This window comes from Bombus fervidus, chromosome 1 (assembly GCF_041682495.2).
Source record: "Bombus fervidus isolate BK054 chromosome 1, iyBomFerv1, whole genome shotgun sequence".
In the NCBI taxonomy this organism is placed as follows: Eukaryota; Metazoa; Arthropoda; class Insecta; order Hymenoptera; family Apidae; genus Bombus; species Bombus fervidus.
Window position 1 is genome coordinate 17,459,692 of NC_091517.1, and position 16,797 is coordinate 17,476,488.

At 40.6% G+C, this 16,797-nt stretch overlaps 3 protein-coding genes across 24 annotated transcripts in view; 2 read left to right on the forward strand and 1 right to left on the reverse strand.

Moving 5' to 3' along the window:
* Window positions 1-16,797, reverse strand: part of Rg (A kinase anchor protein rugose) — a 414,732-nt gene that overhangs the window by 24,801 nt on the left and 373,134 nt on the right. The gene's annotated exons all lie outside the window — the stretch shown is intronic.
* On the forward strand, window positions 7,703-11,852 carry LOC139988549 (protein mab-21). The gene has a single exon (XM_072006135.1). It carries the CDS (start codon window positions 8,067-8,069, stop codon window positions 9,162-9,164), a length of 1,098 nt encoding a protein of 365 aa, XP_071862236.1. The 5' UTR covers window positions 7,703-8,066; the 3' UTR covers window positions 9,165-11,852.
* Window positions 11,734-13,925, forward strand: LOC139988541 (protein mab-21). The gene has a single exon (XM_072006121.1). It carries the CDS (start codon window positions 12,091-12,093, stop codon window positions 13,186-13,188), a length of 1,098 nt encoding a protein of 365 aa, XP_071862222.1. The 5' UTR covers window positions 11,734-12,090; the 3' UTR covers window positions 13,189-13,925.

Here is a 16,797-nt window from a genome sequence, read left to right on the forward strand (position 1 = left end):
TATACAAAAATTGAGACGTTGATAACGTCAGGTATTTTTTTTTTTTATCGCTAAATATTCGCTTAGCTTTAAAGTTTCAAGTTGTAAAATTCTACGTTTTCTCGCGATACGATTGTGCTATGTGTTTCGCAAATTGTTAATGCGTTAATGAAGAAGGGTCTGCTAATGAATATGTACAAATAGAAGTTATTCGAAAGTTTCATAGACTTTACTGAATTCTATCCAGACTTCGTATCCAAAAACAAAGTTAAGAAGTTAAGCTACTCTTAACAGGTAGTAACAAAGATAGATGTTTAATGACTGTAACACAAAACAACAAAGGATATCCGACACACAAATAGATAAGTTTCCATAAGAGCAGAGAAGAGTGCTCCCTACGAGACGCAGGAGATCAAATAAACACGGGAGACAACATTAGGGTGCAACGCACGCACATGGAAATCTAATTATTAGCACATAAGCGGTTCGAAATCTCCAGAGACCATAAATGTCGCGTCTACTTGGGAAGATTAAGTAGAACGCGTGCTGCTTGTATTAATAACTCATTAAAGAGCTTTATAATATTGTCAGGGAAGGTCAATTATTGTCATCTATCGTGAGAATTTTTAGAAAATAACAGAAGATTATTATATGCAATTATAAATGATAATTGGAATAAATGTTAAGTTAAATATGTAGAGCGTTGTAAATGTGTAAAAATATTTCATAGCGGAATCCAGTGGATTCCATGCGCGAGATTGTAAGAGAAGTCGGGGGTGGCTGCACAGAGCCAACCCCTAAGAACGAATGCGCAAGCTCTTCGCAAACATTGCCTGTAACTGATAAGAACGCGCCGTGATATGGAATTCATTATTTGGATGGTTGCAATCTGGCTGCAGATATGACACGCGTGCATTCTATTATGTTATCTCCTGAGATCATTTTCCTAATATTTATGTTCTTTAGAAAACGTACAGAACCTTTCATCTCATGACGATGTCACTAAAGATCGCATTTCTTGGCTACTACAAAAAGCACAAATAATCGGCAATAAAATCTGTACTGATTTACGAAATCTCGCCAGCTAAAATCTCACCGTTTCACAAAACTCATCAATCTCACGAAGAATTACTCGTAAAACAAACATACACAGTTAGATGTATAGTTTCCATAACGCGCGCCACTAAACAAACTTACCCCATAAAACAAGAAAACAAAGATCATCCAGAAAACACTTCGCCACCATCATTCACCCAAAACACACTCTTCCACGGCAGCAACGCGACCGAAAAGTGAGTCGTTAAAATAACAGGGACACCCCTGTTCCGGCGTATCACGGGGTGCCAGTAGTCTCGCGCGACTAATATGTTTACACGTTCGATGAAGCGTCCACGGAGAGAAAGAAAAAGAGAGAGAGAGAAAGAGGGAAGAGAGAAGATGAAAAACGAAAAAGGACAGTGGTTAAAAAGAGCTGCGTTTCTGGCAGAGTGTCAAGTGGTGCGCGATTAGTGTTCCCCGTGCGGCGTTCATCTCTCAACGAAGCGAAATCGTGGCTGCGCAGCAGCGTGCTTCGACAATGGGCGTCGTGATGTAACAACATGTGTCGCGTTCACAAGGGCCCCTTGCTGCTCGCCTCTATGTACACCATAGGGCACCATAGAACCACGGGTACCACTTAGCAGCCCGGTATACAACAAACAGATTAAGCACCGGACAATAATAGACCCCCCGTCTCTCTTCGGCTGCATAGGTTCTCGAACACCCTCTTGATCGTTCTCGTGGCGCGCGAACCACTCGAAATCACGATAGCTCGAACAAAACATGGGAGGCGGAGAGGATGGTGGTTTATTCGATTCGGTGTATATGCCTGAAGTGGCCTGATCATTAATTATACGCAGCAACAACGGGGATGAGACTCCAGAATTTTGTGTTTTCTGTTCTTCTGGAAAGTTAGCACTTGAAGGACGTGCGTAGGCATTTTTTTTCCGAGAGAGAAGAAACTTTTTATTGGGAATGTAGGGGAATTCGTTGAGATTATATTTGTTTTTCTAATGAGTTTCGCATGGGAAAGGTGGATGCAGGAAAGTAGAATCAACTTTAACTTCGTTTGTTTTATCGAAGTAGCGTTATTTTGGACGCTATATAATAGTAAGATTCATCTGTCCCAGTGATTCTTTATCACTTGATGTGAAAAGAGATTCTACAAAATATTACTGAATGTCTATAATGTCGTGATTCGAAAACTATATGTCAAAATCTTTTATTTCTTTCTCTTGTATTATGAACACAGTAGCCATAGTAACGTGACAAACACAACGTCAGCCGTCAAATTTCCAAAAAAGGTTGTCTCTACTCCATTCTAACGACCCTCGTTTCGTGAACGCGTCGGCTGATGCGTCGAAAACGTTCGAGAACCATCAAGACCATCCACTGCGGCAATGAGTTATACGTGCCACCTGCGTGTTCTCATACCTTTATTACCGTATCTCGCACGAGATAACGCATCGCGGCATCCAGTGTACAAAGGTTCCGGTGATGCAGCTAGCTCTGTTGCCCCTAATAAACGTAGAATTGCTACCAGAGAGACAAAGCAGTGTCTCAACCAACATCCACCGCGAATGCAGCTCTTGAACAAGAGACGTTCCCTTTGAATTTTTGCATAGATGCATTAAAAAGCATAGTTTATAGGAAGATTTCTTGAAAGTGTTATACATATATTTTATAATTTCTCTGCTATGTATTTCATTTGTCGCTTTCTGTGATCTGTCGCTTATTTTCGAATAGCGAAATTATTATATTTTTCACTGGCTTAAGAAGAATTAAAAATATAGTTTACCTTGAGAATTCTAAATTATAGGAATAAAGACCATCACTACCGTTATTCATAAGAAAAAAAAAAGAAAAAAAAAAGCTAGCTTCAAACGATGTACCAGCATCACGTACAAAGTAGTACAGTAGTTAATTATTTTCCGAGAAAATATACTCATTTTCCAATATCTGTCGACAATTTATCGTCGAAGAAGGTTGATTCGTGAACGGAATACTTTCAAGTACCCGACTTGGAATGCGGATTCCTGTCTTGTCGTCAGCCTCGATGAAAGTAATTGGACAGAACGAGCCGAGCTAATGGCGCTCGGTACATGCCGAACGACGACATTTCTTCCTTTGATGAACCCATATCGGAGTGTAGGGATATTACAAAACAACGCATAACGCGATTCATTTCGACCGACAGATGCGAGTAGACCGTCACTCGATTTGGACCAGTACTTCCGTTACTGAACCATGAACCATTCACGTATCGATAATCTGGTCTACACGACCTTTATTCGATCATTACACGTTTATTAACTTAAATTTTTTCGTCGAGATTCGACTCCGTGTAAAATTGTACTGGTTGTAACTAATTTATTTTAAGTAGTATTTTAAGATTTTTTAAGAGTATTTTAATCGGCTTGGTGGAAAAATGATAATTTTTCTTGTGGAAGGTCGATAGTTTAAGTACGTTTGCAGTTGTGTTTCAACATTGATGATGGATTTCGTTTGATGGCGAAATGATGCTAGATTTCATAGAAAAATGTATTCAAACGCTAACGCGATATATTACTACTACTCATCTACTTACAAGAAATGGATCTATGATTATATTAAAAATTTCCAAAATATGCAATTTCAAAAGTATCAACGCAAAATACTATCGATCTAATTCAATTTGATAGAAATCCAAGAAAATTTATTCCAAGCATCGACTAAACCAATTAGAATTTCGTCGAAATCCCAAGTGAAAATTATAGATAATAATAATCATAATTTCCACCACAAGCCCCTGTCAAAATCATATAGAGTTCCACTTCCTCGTTGCGGTGATTTCACGCACTTAACTGTACACTTGCATTCAACGTGTTATCTGCGCAAGGAATTTCGCAATTCGCGTTCGCTGTTCTGTTCGTGCAGATCGAATCGAGAGATCGGTGTTGGTTCACGTGTCATTAACCAAGGAGACCGTAAAATACACGGCGGGGCTCTTCAATATTGCCGGCTGTTGGAGCTCGACGACTGAGCTCAGGATTATTCGAGGATTACGCGAGGATGTTCATCCGAGCTGATTTACAAGGCTGCCGTCTGCGTATACTTCAATTCGGCTGGCTGCCTCTTGCGAAAAGGGACTTGTCGTCGTTTCTACACGAAAATCTTATACAATGAGACGCCACGTAATAAGAGACTGTTCGAGACTCTTATACCTGTCGCGTAAAACGAGCCTTCGTAGTGGTATGTTTTGGCAAACTACATTCAACTAGGACTGCTCTTTTGGAACTTCGATCTTTCTGGGTGCGATCGGGACATCAGATATAGTCGAGTGAATAGTGCAGCCTCTGGAAACGATCCTCGAAAATTTTACTTGGAAGTTTCGCGAATATCGAGGGCATTTTGTAGTGTTGGAAATATTATAGAACTTTAAAACATAGGGATTTAATGAAGGCATTTAATGAATGTTAAAATGGTAAATGTTTGTACAAGCATATAGGTATTTTTATATATATCATTCACCTTGTTACTTACAATTTGATCTTTAAAAATTCATATAAGTCCGTGAATAAAGTACGTGTTTAAACATGAAGATCGGTTAATAACAATGATCTTCATTACGTCAAATACGAGTTATTAGTATGAAAATGACATTGAAATTGTAGAAACATCGATTATGTATGTCCATTTCAATACGCTATGGCAAAAAGAGTAATAACATATTTACATATTTAATATGTTACTTTGTTCTGGTTACGTTGTGCACGTGCAGTAATTGATTTCTAATAGGAAAGTTATTTATGTAATGCGTAGTAGCAATAACATTGCAAATATATATGTAAGTCTTTTGGACGAGTATTCATCAGAATATGAAATTTACATTTTCAGATAGATTGTGTTTAGGTAATATACCTATTTTCCCTCTACTAATATGTTCTTCACTTCGGATTTAAAAAAGAAAATTAACATATGATAATAGGAGTTTCTAGAAACTTTATTGAAAATCCACACAAAATGTAATATTATTCATTACTGACACGAGGTACTCTATGACTTATGAATCCCCAATTAGTGACCAATCATATTAGTCAAAACATTCAAATACTGACAAGTTTCAGAAAAAGATAAGAATTTTCTCAACAAGAGTACGTTACACATTAAAATTTATTCTTTAGTCTAATAGCCGTTCGATATAATAAAAACCTTTGGAAATTTTATGTTAAATAAAAATCGAGAATTGCAATATGAAAAATACAACCTATTACTCTCACAGAATATTTTTCTACAATTTTCTTTCAACCACTCGAAAAACTCTCTCCACTACCAAAACATCATCGAATGAAAGAGACACGAAGGCATCATTTCGAAACTGAACCCGAGTTATCTTGTTGGTGTACAAATAATTCAGATGATAAACGAATTACGTCGAAACGAGATGATGAAAGGCACGTTTAGGGCACAACGAGACGCCGGGTTCTGCATTAATGCGAGGGCTGATGTAGCAGAACGTTTGACCCCTCGTCTCGCGCGAAAACAGCGCCAGGGTAAAAGACAGGGTGAGATCGAAAGGGAGAAAGAGATACACGTGCTTGACTCATGAATCAAGTCGTATTAGCGAAGGCATAGCAGGCCTGGTAGGTACCAATCTACCACTCCAACTTCGAGTAGATTGGATTTCTGAACTTTATTCGATTATCCGGCAGCGAAGCGGATAGAAACGCGTCGTTGAAGGTTTTCTCCGACTATTGTTAGAATACTAGCCCTGTACGTCTTTGTGCGTAGAAAGTAATCACTAGTAACAGAGTAAGATTCGCGAAAAGGTTCTTGATCGTTGATTCGATTGTTAATATGATGTTGAATATTTTCGAGATTGGAGATCTTTGGAGACTTTCTGGTTGATAATATCAAGATCGAGGGAAGTAAACTTCCGCGTAAGAATTTTAGAATTTAACGTCCTATCAAATTACAGCACTCGAATTAAAAAAATTCAGGTGAAATACACAAAAATCTTAAAACGTGTACATTTAGATAAGTATTAGAAATATGAATCCTTAAAATACAAAAAAAAGATATTATTTCTGTCGATAGTATATACCATAAAAAGGTAATACGCTTATAATTAACAATTTTACTAAAAAATATAGTTTGTGACCTACCCCGAATACAAAAGTTTTATTTAAAACGATGTCCTATTCTAGAACTTCTAAACTAGAACGTAGGTACATCCATAGACGCTAAACCTTTTTAACACCACCCTCCAACTAAGAGCACCCTTTTCAACAGCACCAAACATTGAACAACCCCACCATTCGTCAAATAAAACACCGTCTCCAACAACGTGTCTCTAGATTTTCCGATAACAAAAGGGTTAAGGAGGTCAAAGAAAAGAATCTCCGAATCTTACCTTGTCATACGAAAGCTGTAATCTCTGGAATCTTATAGGACGTTCGACGTATGGGATATCTCGGCGGGTTATCGGTATTTTTGGACGCAGGTATTCGCGTCACGAGTTTTTACGATCAACGCATAAAAGGAAAGCGGTGCATTTCACGTTGGCGGATCGCTACTCTTATTCAAAAACATCTGCCAGCGCACTGCTGCCATATTGCGAACCGCGGGGGCTGTTTTTGTTATTCGCGAGCAAACAAGAAAACGAACACAGATCTGCTTCTTATTCGGACGTCGAACATTCAAATGACCCTCACGATGGAATTATCGGCTCGAATGATCGTGCGTGGAATCCTCTCGCGATCTCATAGCCCGAACAATGCGTTCTTTCGCAACTTGTTTTTACCCTAGGAATTTATTTCCAGGGACAGTCGATGGATTGATACATCGCAGAAAAGCGTCGATGTCTCCTTGACATTAGGAATGGAAGAACAAGTGCCAAGGCATTATTGTTTTTTTTTTTTTTTTTTTTTGCTACTATGTTTATGCGTCCTGCTGTTTGACGGGACAATTGTATGTATATCAACGTTCTCGATGTGCGCTTTATGCGTCTCTTATGTACACTTTTTGCACTGTGATAGTTCATGGCTAAATAGCGACAAAGTTTGAGGTGAAAGCTGGGTTAAATACGCTTTGTGGGTTCCACAAGTATCTTAAATAGAATATATAACGTGTAAATGCACTTTAAACCGAATAAAGTTATATTTAATGGAAGAATTAACAGAATATTTCTGACTAAAAGGATGTTCGATTCTTTCAGATAGTAGACTATCTTAAAGAAGAGAAGAAGATCCCTCTACTAACTACTCAAAATCGGTCAACTTTAACCAATCGAATCTTCAAACGTATCGTAGCCCAGCAAGATCCTCCCCAAATTCCACTCGATATTTTGAAACTATACAATAACTCCCGTGTAATCGATACATTTCGTTCACTGTCCACAAAATTCTATCCGGACTATGTACCGCATTACCTATCCCTTTAGACCACCCTAGAGATCCTGTGTCATGTCCCTCGTTAACGACGAAAGAAACCGCGTAAATAACTAAAGCGGGATGAAGAATTCGACGGATCGAAAGGGCGAGAGGCCGTGACGGTTTGGTGTGCGCGGTCGGTCGGCACCGGGTCGAGAGATAGAGAGAGAGAGAGAAGAAACGACAGGAGGCGTGGCAAAACCGCGCACACTCCACGTGACCCTGTCGTTCCGGAAGGCGGGACTTCGGGAGCCGGCACACAATTACAAGGGCAGTAGAACGGGCTGGTGGTCGCCGGTGCTCTCTCTGTCGTCGCGCGCGCGGAGCACCTCGAGTCGCGCTCGTTCCACGAACAACACCTGCCGCCGCCGATCGCCGTACATTCGTGCACGCTTTGTTCGTCCTCTTGCCTGTGACTCCTTCTCGAAAGTGCTAACCCTATTTGTCATCGTCGTAATCGATCGATCAGACCATTTTAGGGAGAAAGATACCTGGACCGAAAGAAGCTCGGTATCATGGATCGTAAAAGCAAATTAATCGAAGAAACGCGCGTCCACGCGAAAGAATGAGACTCGTCGGTTCCAGAGAAGCGACTGCAAAGAATCTTTGTTGATATCGATTAAAGGATATTGAGGCAAAATGTTGCTACCTCAAGATATGATGGCAGCCCAGTCGAAGATGCTGTATCAGATGAACAAGTATTATGGCGAGCGGGTGCAGGCTCGAATGGGCCAAGTACAAAAGACCATCCGGGAAGTGTGCAAGGTGGTGCAGGAGGTTTTGAAGGAGGTCGAGGTTCAAGAACCACGGTTTATCTCCTCCTTGACCGAGTGCAACGGCCGCTACGAGGGTCTCGAGGTTATCTCACCCGGCGAATTCGAGGTGGTCCTCTACCTGAACCAGATGGGAGTATTCAACTTCGTCGACGACGGCACCCTGCCGGGTTGCGCGGTGTTGAAACTCAGCGACGGTCGGAAGAGGTCCATGTCGCTCTGGGTGGAGTTCATCACCGCCTCCGGCTACCTGTCCGCGAGGAAGATTCGTTCGAGATTTCAAACACTGGTGGCACAAGCTTGCGATAAGTGTGCCTACAGGGACTCCGTGAAGATGATAGCGGACACCACGGAGGTGAAGCTTCGTATCAGAGAGAGATACGTGGTGCAGATCACGCCGGCGTTTAAATGTTCCGGCGTGTGGCCAAGATCGGCGGCACACTGGCCGATTCCTCATATACCGTGGCCGCATCCGAACCTCGTGGCGGAGGTTAAGACGGAAGGATTCGACCTGCTGTCTAAGGAGAGCGTGGCGCTTCAAGGAAAACAGTCGGCCATGGAGGGTGACGCCTGGGTTCTCTCTTTCACGGAGGCAGAAACGAGATTGTTGCAAGGTGGCTGTCGTAGACGATGCTTAAGCATCCTGAAGACTTTGAGGGACAGACATCTGGATCTTCCAGGAAATCCAGTGACCAGTTATCATATGAAGACGTTGTTGCTCTACGAATGCGAGAAACATCCCTTGGAGACCGAGTGGGACGAAGGATGTTTGGCAGATCGCATTAACGGAATCTTCTTGCAGCTGATATCCTGCCTTCAGTGTCGAAGATGTCCTCATTATTTCCTACCTAATCTGGATCTGTTCAAAGGAAAGTCGCCCAGCGGCTTGGAGAACGCGGCTAAACAAGTGTGGAGACTGACGAGAGAATTACTAACCAACAGTCGTGCACTGGAGAAACTTTAGCTGAATCAGGGATTTCCCTTTTAAAGTTTCAAATTGAGGAATGTAATAAAGAGAAAGACAGAGACAAGCGAAAGTTGGAGGAACGTTGGAGGATTCGGTGACTCGCGTGAATCACGACTTTCAGGATGCTGCTTTCGCGACAGTTCTTTGCCTGCTTTTTACCCTCGTAAACGTGGGAAGCCTACTTTCACTCGCTATCTTCTTGCACACGCTACAGCGTACCAGGGTATAGGGATGGTGTAACAAGTTTCATTACGGTTATCCCTTTCCTCTTCCTTTCTTCTCTTTTTCTATTATTTAATAGTTTTTAAACCATGGTACGAATAATGCGAGTCAAACGTTGATCAGTGCAACGTTTCGTTCCAGTGCAATATCGTACAGCCAGTGTCCTGTTTCGTACGAAAGCAATTGTTGCTAGGTTCTACGTTGATTTTGTATAAGTCGAATATTTCGTTTCGAAATGGGCACGTTAAATTTTGTAGACTGAATCGAATGTTATAATCGAGGTGTCCACCGATCATTAGAAATACGTACTAGTTTGAAAGATATTAGTATTACTGCGTTTTTTATACGACTGAAGCTTTCGCTTGGAGCGGAATCTCCTGCTTATTAACGCAGCTCGAACGATTTTTCTACGTAGCGTTGCAGTATGCGAGAGATTAAATAGATACTCGGTTAGCTGCTCTTATTCATCTAATGGCTAATGTAAATTGTCGTGTGATCCGTTATCGTTAAATTAATCTAATGTTTATGATCGGTTAGCAATCAAACTGCCGACGGTAGCTTGGCCACCATATTGTTGTATGTACATAATTCTTTATATTATTTAAACGATATTTATTTCTCAAGAGAATCGCTGTTCGAACACATAATGTAAATATAAACTAATAAATGCATTTCGTCTCATAATAAGGATTCATGTAATTGATTTGAAACCTTTGCTTCGAGTTACTAGGATTAATATGAGATTATTAAAACTTGAATTTTTAACGTCATATATATTTTAAATCGAAAAAGAAATTAATTGTTTAAATTAATATATCATATGTCTTCAAAAACATCCTTATATTTTTCCTTCATTCTTAAGAATTATCCAAGTAATTTTCTTTCATCGTTTAAATCAACTGGGAAACGGAGAATTTCAATAAACCGGTAACTGAATTGTTTCTCAACAATTGTTTTTTCTACGAAAGTAACTTTAGACCAATAGTGGCGTGTATTTTATGTAACTTTCAATACAAATCTAACGACGCATCAGAAGAACCAGTGAATATTAACAATTCTGACTATGATCCTCTATAGGTAAACTGAAGTTGATAAAAGACCGTCGCTTAATTCAAATCTCTTTCACAACTTTCCTCCCATAACAATCTTTCTATCAAATATAAAATTTGCATCCCAATTAACGAGATCCGAAATTTCGAACAGTCGTCCAATTTCAATCGTAGCCAGTTCTAAACGAGAACATAAAAACCATCACGGCGTAATTATTATCTACGATATTAACACTCGTGCGCAGGATGCCGAAACGACCTCGTCAAAGGCATCGCTACCGAGTTTCATGGTCATTATACGCCTACGAGGCGCGAGCCGTGTCCCTTATCTTAATTCTTTCCAGAAACTTCCATCCTTATCTTCCCAGCGCAATGACATTCGTTAACCGCTGCCACTCACTCTCTGCACGCCGATCGTTCGGGAATTTACGTTATTATTATTGGCCCGTAAAAACAAAGTGAGAGGAAAACGTTGGAACCGGAGAGCTCGCGCTCGCGAGCGGCAACACTTTACGCGCGCCGTATCGGGCAGTTGCCTCGCGATTTACAAGCCTTAATGGGAGAGTTATCGTTGTCGTCGTTAAATGTACATTTTATACGGAGCTTTTTTCGCCGCGTGCGTCCGGTCCTCAATAAAAACGCTCGTAAACGAAACTGTCCCCCATCTTCGATAACTCAACCGATCGCGTCAGCGTCGCGCGCGAATTTCTTATTTCAAGCCGAAGCACCTTTTCGCGAAATGTTACCGGGGCCATATAGATAGCGACAGAGTAGTATCGTTCGAGGGAATCACGAAAACCTTATCCGATCGAACGAAGATCGGGAATCGACAAACCAGAAACAACTAAAAATCCGCCACGACTACGACTAGGTTTCTTCGCTTAAGTAACGAAGCGTGATCGGCGAATCTTCCACCATGACGAAAATTTCGGGGTTCGAAGGGGTTGCGGAGGAATGGCCGAGCCCCATAGTATCCATGAGCACGAAATAAAACGAGTCGGATCTGCATAATTCATGAGGGAGAAAGGGTTTGCGTTTGGGGTTAGCCGCCGCCGCCGCCGCTCCGTTCGTCCTTCGGCGAGGCGTTCGTAACATATAGATAGAACGGTTCGTGCGGATCGATCGGGTCGGCGCACCACGACAGGCCACGCCTGCGCGGTTAGTGCGTCACGGGATTGGTCGAACCGCGCGGTATGAGGCGTGGCCTGTTGGAGGGACCACCTAGACCACCGCACGTCTTCGTACGACTCGAAGAGCGGGTGGCGCGGAGGAGGTGAACGACAGCGCAGTCGACTATCTGCTCCGGCACGGAGTCGCTCGTACACCTTTTCCTCTCGCTACTCGTTCGTGTCTCCGCCGCAAGGACCGGCGTCCTTAAGCGACGCGACGCGCGAGGAACATCGTCTTTTTTTTTTTTAAGAACCAACGGGGTCATTCTCGATTCGTTTCTCAGGTATCTAGTAGTTGGACTTGAAACGCAAAGCTAGTGATATAAGAGGAAGACAGAGGACCAAATGGAAAGGGAGCGAAGAAGAACTTTCGATTAAAATCGCAAGAAAATTCATCGTTTGGAAAGTTTTGAGGCAGAATGCGGTAAAAGAAAATAGCAACCGCGACAGAGAAGCCTTCGAAGGCTTCAGGCCGCCGCAGCGATGCTGTTGCCGGCTGATATGCTGTCGGCCCAATCCAAGATGGTGTACCAAATCAACAAGTACTTCGGGGAACGCGTGATGACTAGAAAGAGTCAGGTGATGAAGACGATCCAAGAAGTGTGCCGCGTGGTTCAAGACGTTCTGAAGGAAGTCGAGGTACAGGAGCCGAGGTTCATCTCCTCTTTGACCGACTACAACGGTCGCTTCGACGGTCTGGACGTGATATCTCCGACGGAATTCGAGATCGTGATCTACCTGAATCAAATGGGGGTACTGAATTTCGTAGACGATGGAACATTGCCGGGATGCGCGGTGTTGAAGCTCAGCGACGGTCGAAAGCGATCCATGTCACTCTGGGTGGAGTTCATCACCGCGTCCGGCTACCTGTCCGCCCGGAAAATCCGTTCGAGATTTCAAACTCTGGTAGCACAGGCTTGTGATAAGTGTGCCTACAGGGACTCGGTAAAAATGATAGCAGATACAACAGAAGTGAAACTTCGAATCAGAGAGCGGTACGTGGTACAAATTACGCCAGCGTTCAAATGCGCTGGTCTGTGGCCCAGGTCAGCTTCTCACTGGCCCATCGCACATATACCTTGGCCACATCCTAATATCGTGGCTGAAGTGAAGACAGAAGGCTTCGACATGTTGTCGAAGGAGTGCATTGGTTTGCAAGGGAAACAATCCGCTATGGAGGGCGACGCCTGGGCGTTATCATTCATAGACGCGGAGAATCGTTTGCTTCAGGGTGGCAGTAGAAAGCGTTGTTTAAGCATTTTGAAAACTCTGAGGGACAGACATCTTGATCTACCTGGGAACCCGGTTACCAGCTATCATATGAAAACCTTATTATTGTACGAGTGCGAGAAACACCCGCACGAAGCAGAATGGGACGAAACGTGCATAGCGGATCGAATTAATGGCATTCTTTTGCAACTGATCTCCTGTCTACAGTGTCGCAGATGCCCACATTATTTTTTGCCAAACTTGGATCTGTTTAAGGGCAAATCGCCTAGTGGTTTAGAGAACGCGGCGAAGCAAGTGTGGAGACTCACCAGGGAACTATTAACGAATAGTCGAGCTCTAGAAAAGCTGTAGCGAAGAAAAATTCTGATGTGTATGGATCATCAAGAGCGAGGAAGTATCTGCTATTTCGAGCTCTATGAATTAATCAAAGGAGAGGTCGAATGAAACGCTGAGATCAAAGAAGATCGTTTTCCATTCAGCGATCTTATATATTGGAAACGCGAGTTGAAATGGGAACCTAAACTTCTGGACACCGCCGGAAGAATTTTCAAGAAGCTGCTCGGCCATTATAGAGAGTTTGAATCTCGTTTGCAAGTTGCGCTGTGTGTGCTCGAAAGAGAAAATACGCGTGTGTGATTTTGTGATTCACGAAGCCCGAGGACGATCGAACCAGTGCCATAAATACGCCGACGTCGAGAGTCTCTGTTTTAGTTTCGAGTCGCCGCGCCGACGGCAGCTATGTTGAATTACGATACTCGAACGATACCTAACTCTTAACCGGTGTTACTCGATTTGTTGCTCCACTCCGTTGTTATATCGTTTCGTTTTAATTAAAATATGTTAAAGGTACCGTCGAACATACGAGGAAGAAATAAGTGATTCGACGTAAATCTAAAATTATTTATGATTATAAATGAAGTTACGAATGAAAAATCACGGCAGAGTCATCGGTTACGGGTTATGCTTAATTTCCTTCTCTCATCGAACTGTCTCTTTTCTCCTGTCATTATGTACATACTATTTGAAAAATATTTATTGAAAGTGTACACGAGGTATGTGAAATACAATGCTATTTATATGGAACCGTATCCAAAGTCGTCATTTTCGTCTGTCAAGAGCAAAACACCCACTCCTCACCTACTCGAAATTTACACGGGAATCGAACTCGCGTAAATATTCTTTGGACGTACCGTTAAATGGTTCGCGTACGTTAATGTCGTTGGTTAGCTCTCGTAAATTTTATTTTCGCGCTTTTTCACCGCCGGAGAAACGGATCTTAAAATTGAATAGATTCTCACGTCGTTCGATTCAGCTGCTGTTCAGTGGATATTTCGATAAAGTATTCAGGCAAGTGTATTTCTTCTTTTATTTTTTTTTTTTTTTTTTTTTTTTGTGTTTAGTCTTCGCTCTAAACAGATTGCTGTCGCCACAGCAATCTTCCATTTGTCTTTACTATATAAAATTGAATAGAAATAAATAGTTTCCAGTGAGAGAAGAGAAGCTTCTAGTCGTGATGATATGGATTATAAACGTGAGTTACTACTTCTCACGTTATTGTCAGTGTCGTTATCGTTATTGTTCTTGTTTTCTTTTTTTACCCGTTTTGTTTGCTGATAGGCAAATTGCACCTTAACAGGACGAGGGTCTCATTCGTTATTCTTTAACCGGGTTATACTAGTTTCTGAACTTATACACGGTTAACCATGTTTGTCATCAGGCACGAAAACTACACTTGTTACACGTAATTTTTATTAGTTCCGTGAATAACGAATTTTGTTTTGTGAAAGAACTGTTGCATTGAAATTCTTTGGGGATTATGTAACGCCCCAGCTATGGTTCTTGGTAAATTTTAAAAGCTACATTAAGATGAAGAGGAAAAATGGAACTCAAGCTAATACTAAAATTTGGAACTCCATAGAAAAGTACCATATTTTAATTGTTACAGAGTGCCTAATATTCGAACTGAGAGACTCAATCAAGTGCTATGTTTCACCGATTTAACATCTTGAAAGTATTCTTTTATATCATAAAATTTGAAATTCTCATAAAATATATTCTTCTTTATGAGTAGAGAATATGTTAAACTATGTAAAATTTTTCACTATGAAATTTTTATATTATCACTCATGATAAAACTAGAAATAAAACTAACTATTCGAATAGCCTTGCATATGACACATGTGCAATATACATATATATATATATGCATAATAAGCAAAAATGATGAAAACGAACGAAAAATATGTTATCTATTAGCCAATTACTGTTCTATTATATTATACTATGTTTTTCCTAATTTTCGTTCGTGCTAATTACAAGAAAATATAGGGATGAGTATGCAACGACACTTCAAATACAACCTGTTCGTCAACTTAGTAATCATCGGATTAGCAAAAATTAGGATCGTAAAATATCTAACGACATGTACGAAGCGGATGTACGCGTGTAATCGATTTGCGGATGCAAACGTCCGCGTGAGTGATGTGAAGCAGCGGAAAACTGGCAACAATTCAAACAAAAATCGCTAATATCCGTGTTTACAGTGCATGCATCAAGAAAATTTCAAATAGTCGTTTGTTATGCATTTAATTTATACACTCGCAAAATCCACCATAAACTATAGCGTCCGTAAGTGTAAACGTCCAATGGAATCATATCGGTTATCGATCAAGAAATAGTCATGTATATTAATTAATATTTCTGTCTAATATGCAAACAGACTTGATTAATCGTGACTGTTACATAAGTTTTCGTCGAGTTCCGAATGAAATAAGGAAAATTAGAGCGAAACAGCGTCTATGCTTTGGAATTATCGTTTTGCATTTAGTCAGGTTACTCGTTGATGCGTTTCCATATTATTTTCGAATTGTTTATAAAAATCTAAACGTGCCCACTAGCTGTTAAGAGTGGGAAATTGCCTTAATTTGTTCTAGTGTCATATTAAATTAGTTTCATAGTGGATACTTAGGGTAATTAGAAGAGAATTAAGTGATTTTTTTTTTGTTGAAAACTATTTTTCACGTTGGAAATGCACGGTTTGAATATTACGTCGCATTTTCTTAATTACCAATTTATAATATCATAAACATTTTTTAGGTATATTATATGCTACTAGCAGACTTTTATGCGTTTTAGAATGGGAACTAGACAGTTGCTTTTTAACTTTCTATTTTCCAAAAGAAATTTTTTTTCTTGAACAAATATAGAAATAGAAAATATTTATCGCGTGTTAAATTTCCATGAAAAATTCGCGTGTTCCTGGTCTTTAGTTAAACCCTAATCTCGAGATCGGCGGCATTCCAGTAAACCAACGAACGAATACAACGCGATTGTTCGAAGAATAAGCTACCATGCAACGATTTCGTCAATCTCTAAGCATGAAATGAGAAAAGAATGATGAAATAGAATGGAAAAATACATAATTTAAATTAAGGACGAAAACAAGCGACGCACGCGACAATATTAACAAGCTCCTTTGCCAAATTTACAATTTCGTAGCGTGAACATTATCGCCGGTCCGTGGTTGCGTTCGTGGATTAAATATTAAGCAGTCATGCGTGCGACAAATTACCACGGTGAATAAATTTACATATTTATCTAGTTAATACCACGACTTCCAGTAGAAGGAAAACAAAAGTTGACTGGTAAGTTCGTCGAAAAAGCCTTCAGTGAACAACGAAGAAATTATATAAGCATGCTACAATTCGAGTGCAATTTTATTAATAAATCTTTTACGATCTAAAAAAATACGTTAAATCACAGTTAAGGAATTTTTCGATTTTTCCCCGAAAGAAAAAAGAAATGTATTTTCTGAACTCGTGTTATGTCTGGATTGTGTAGAATTATTGAATGCAGATGCAGAATACAAAATTATTTTGATTTTCGAAATTCAATGTATGCAAGAATCAGTTTATCGAGCGGGGAACAGTATTGACACAATGATTTAAATCGTTTACTTAT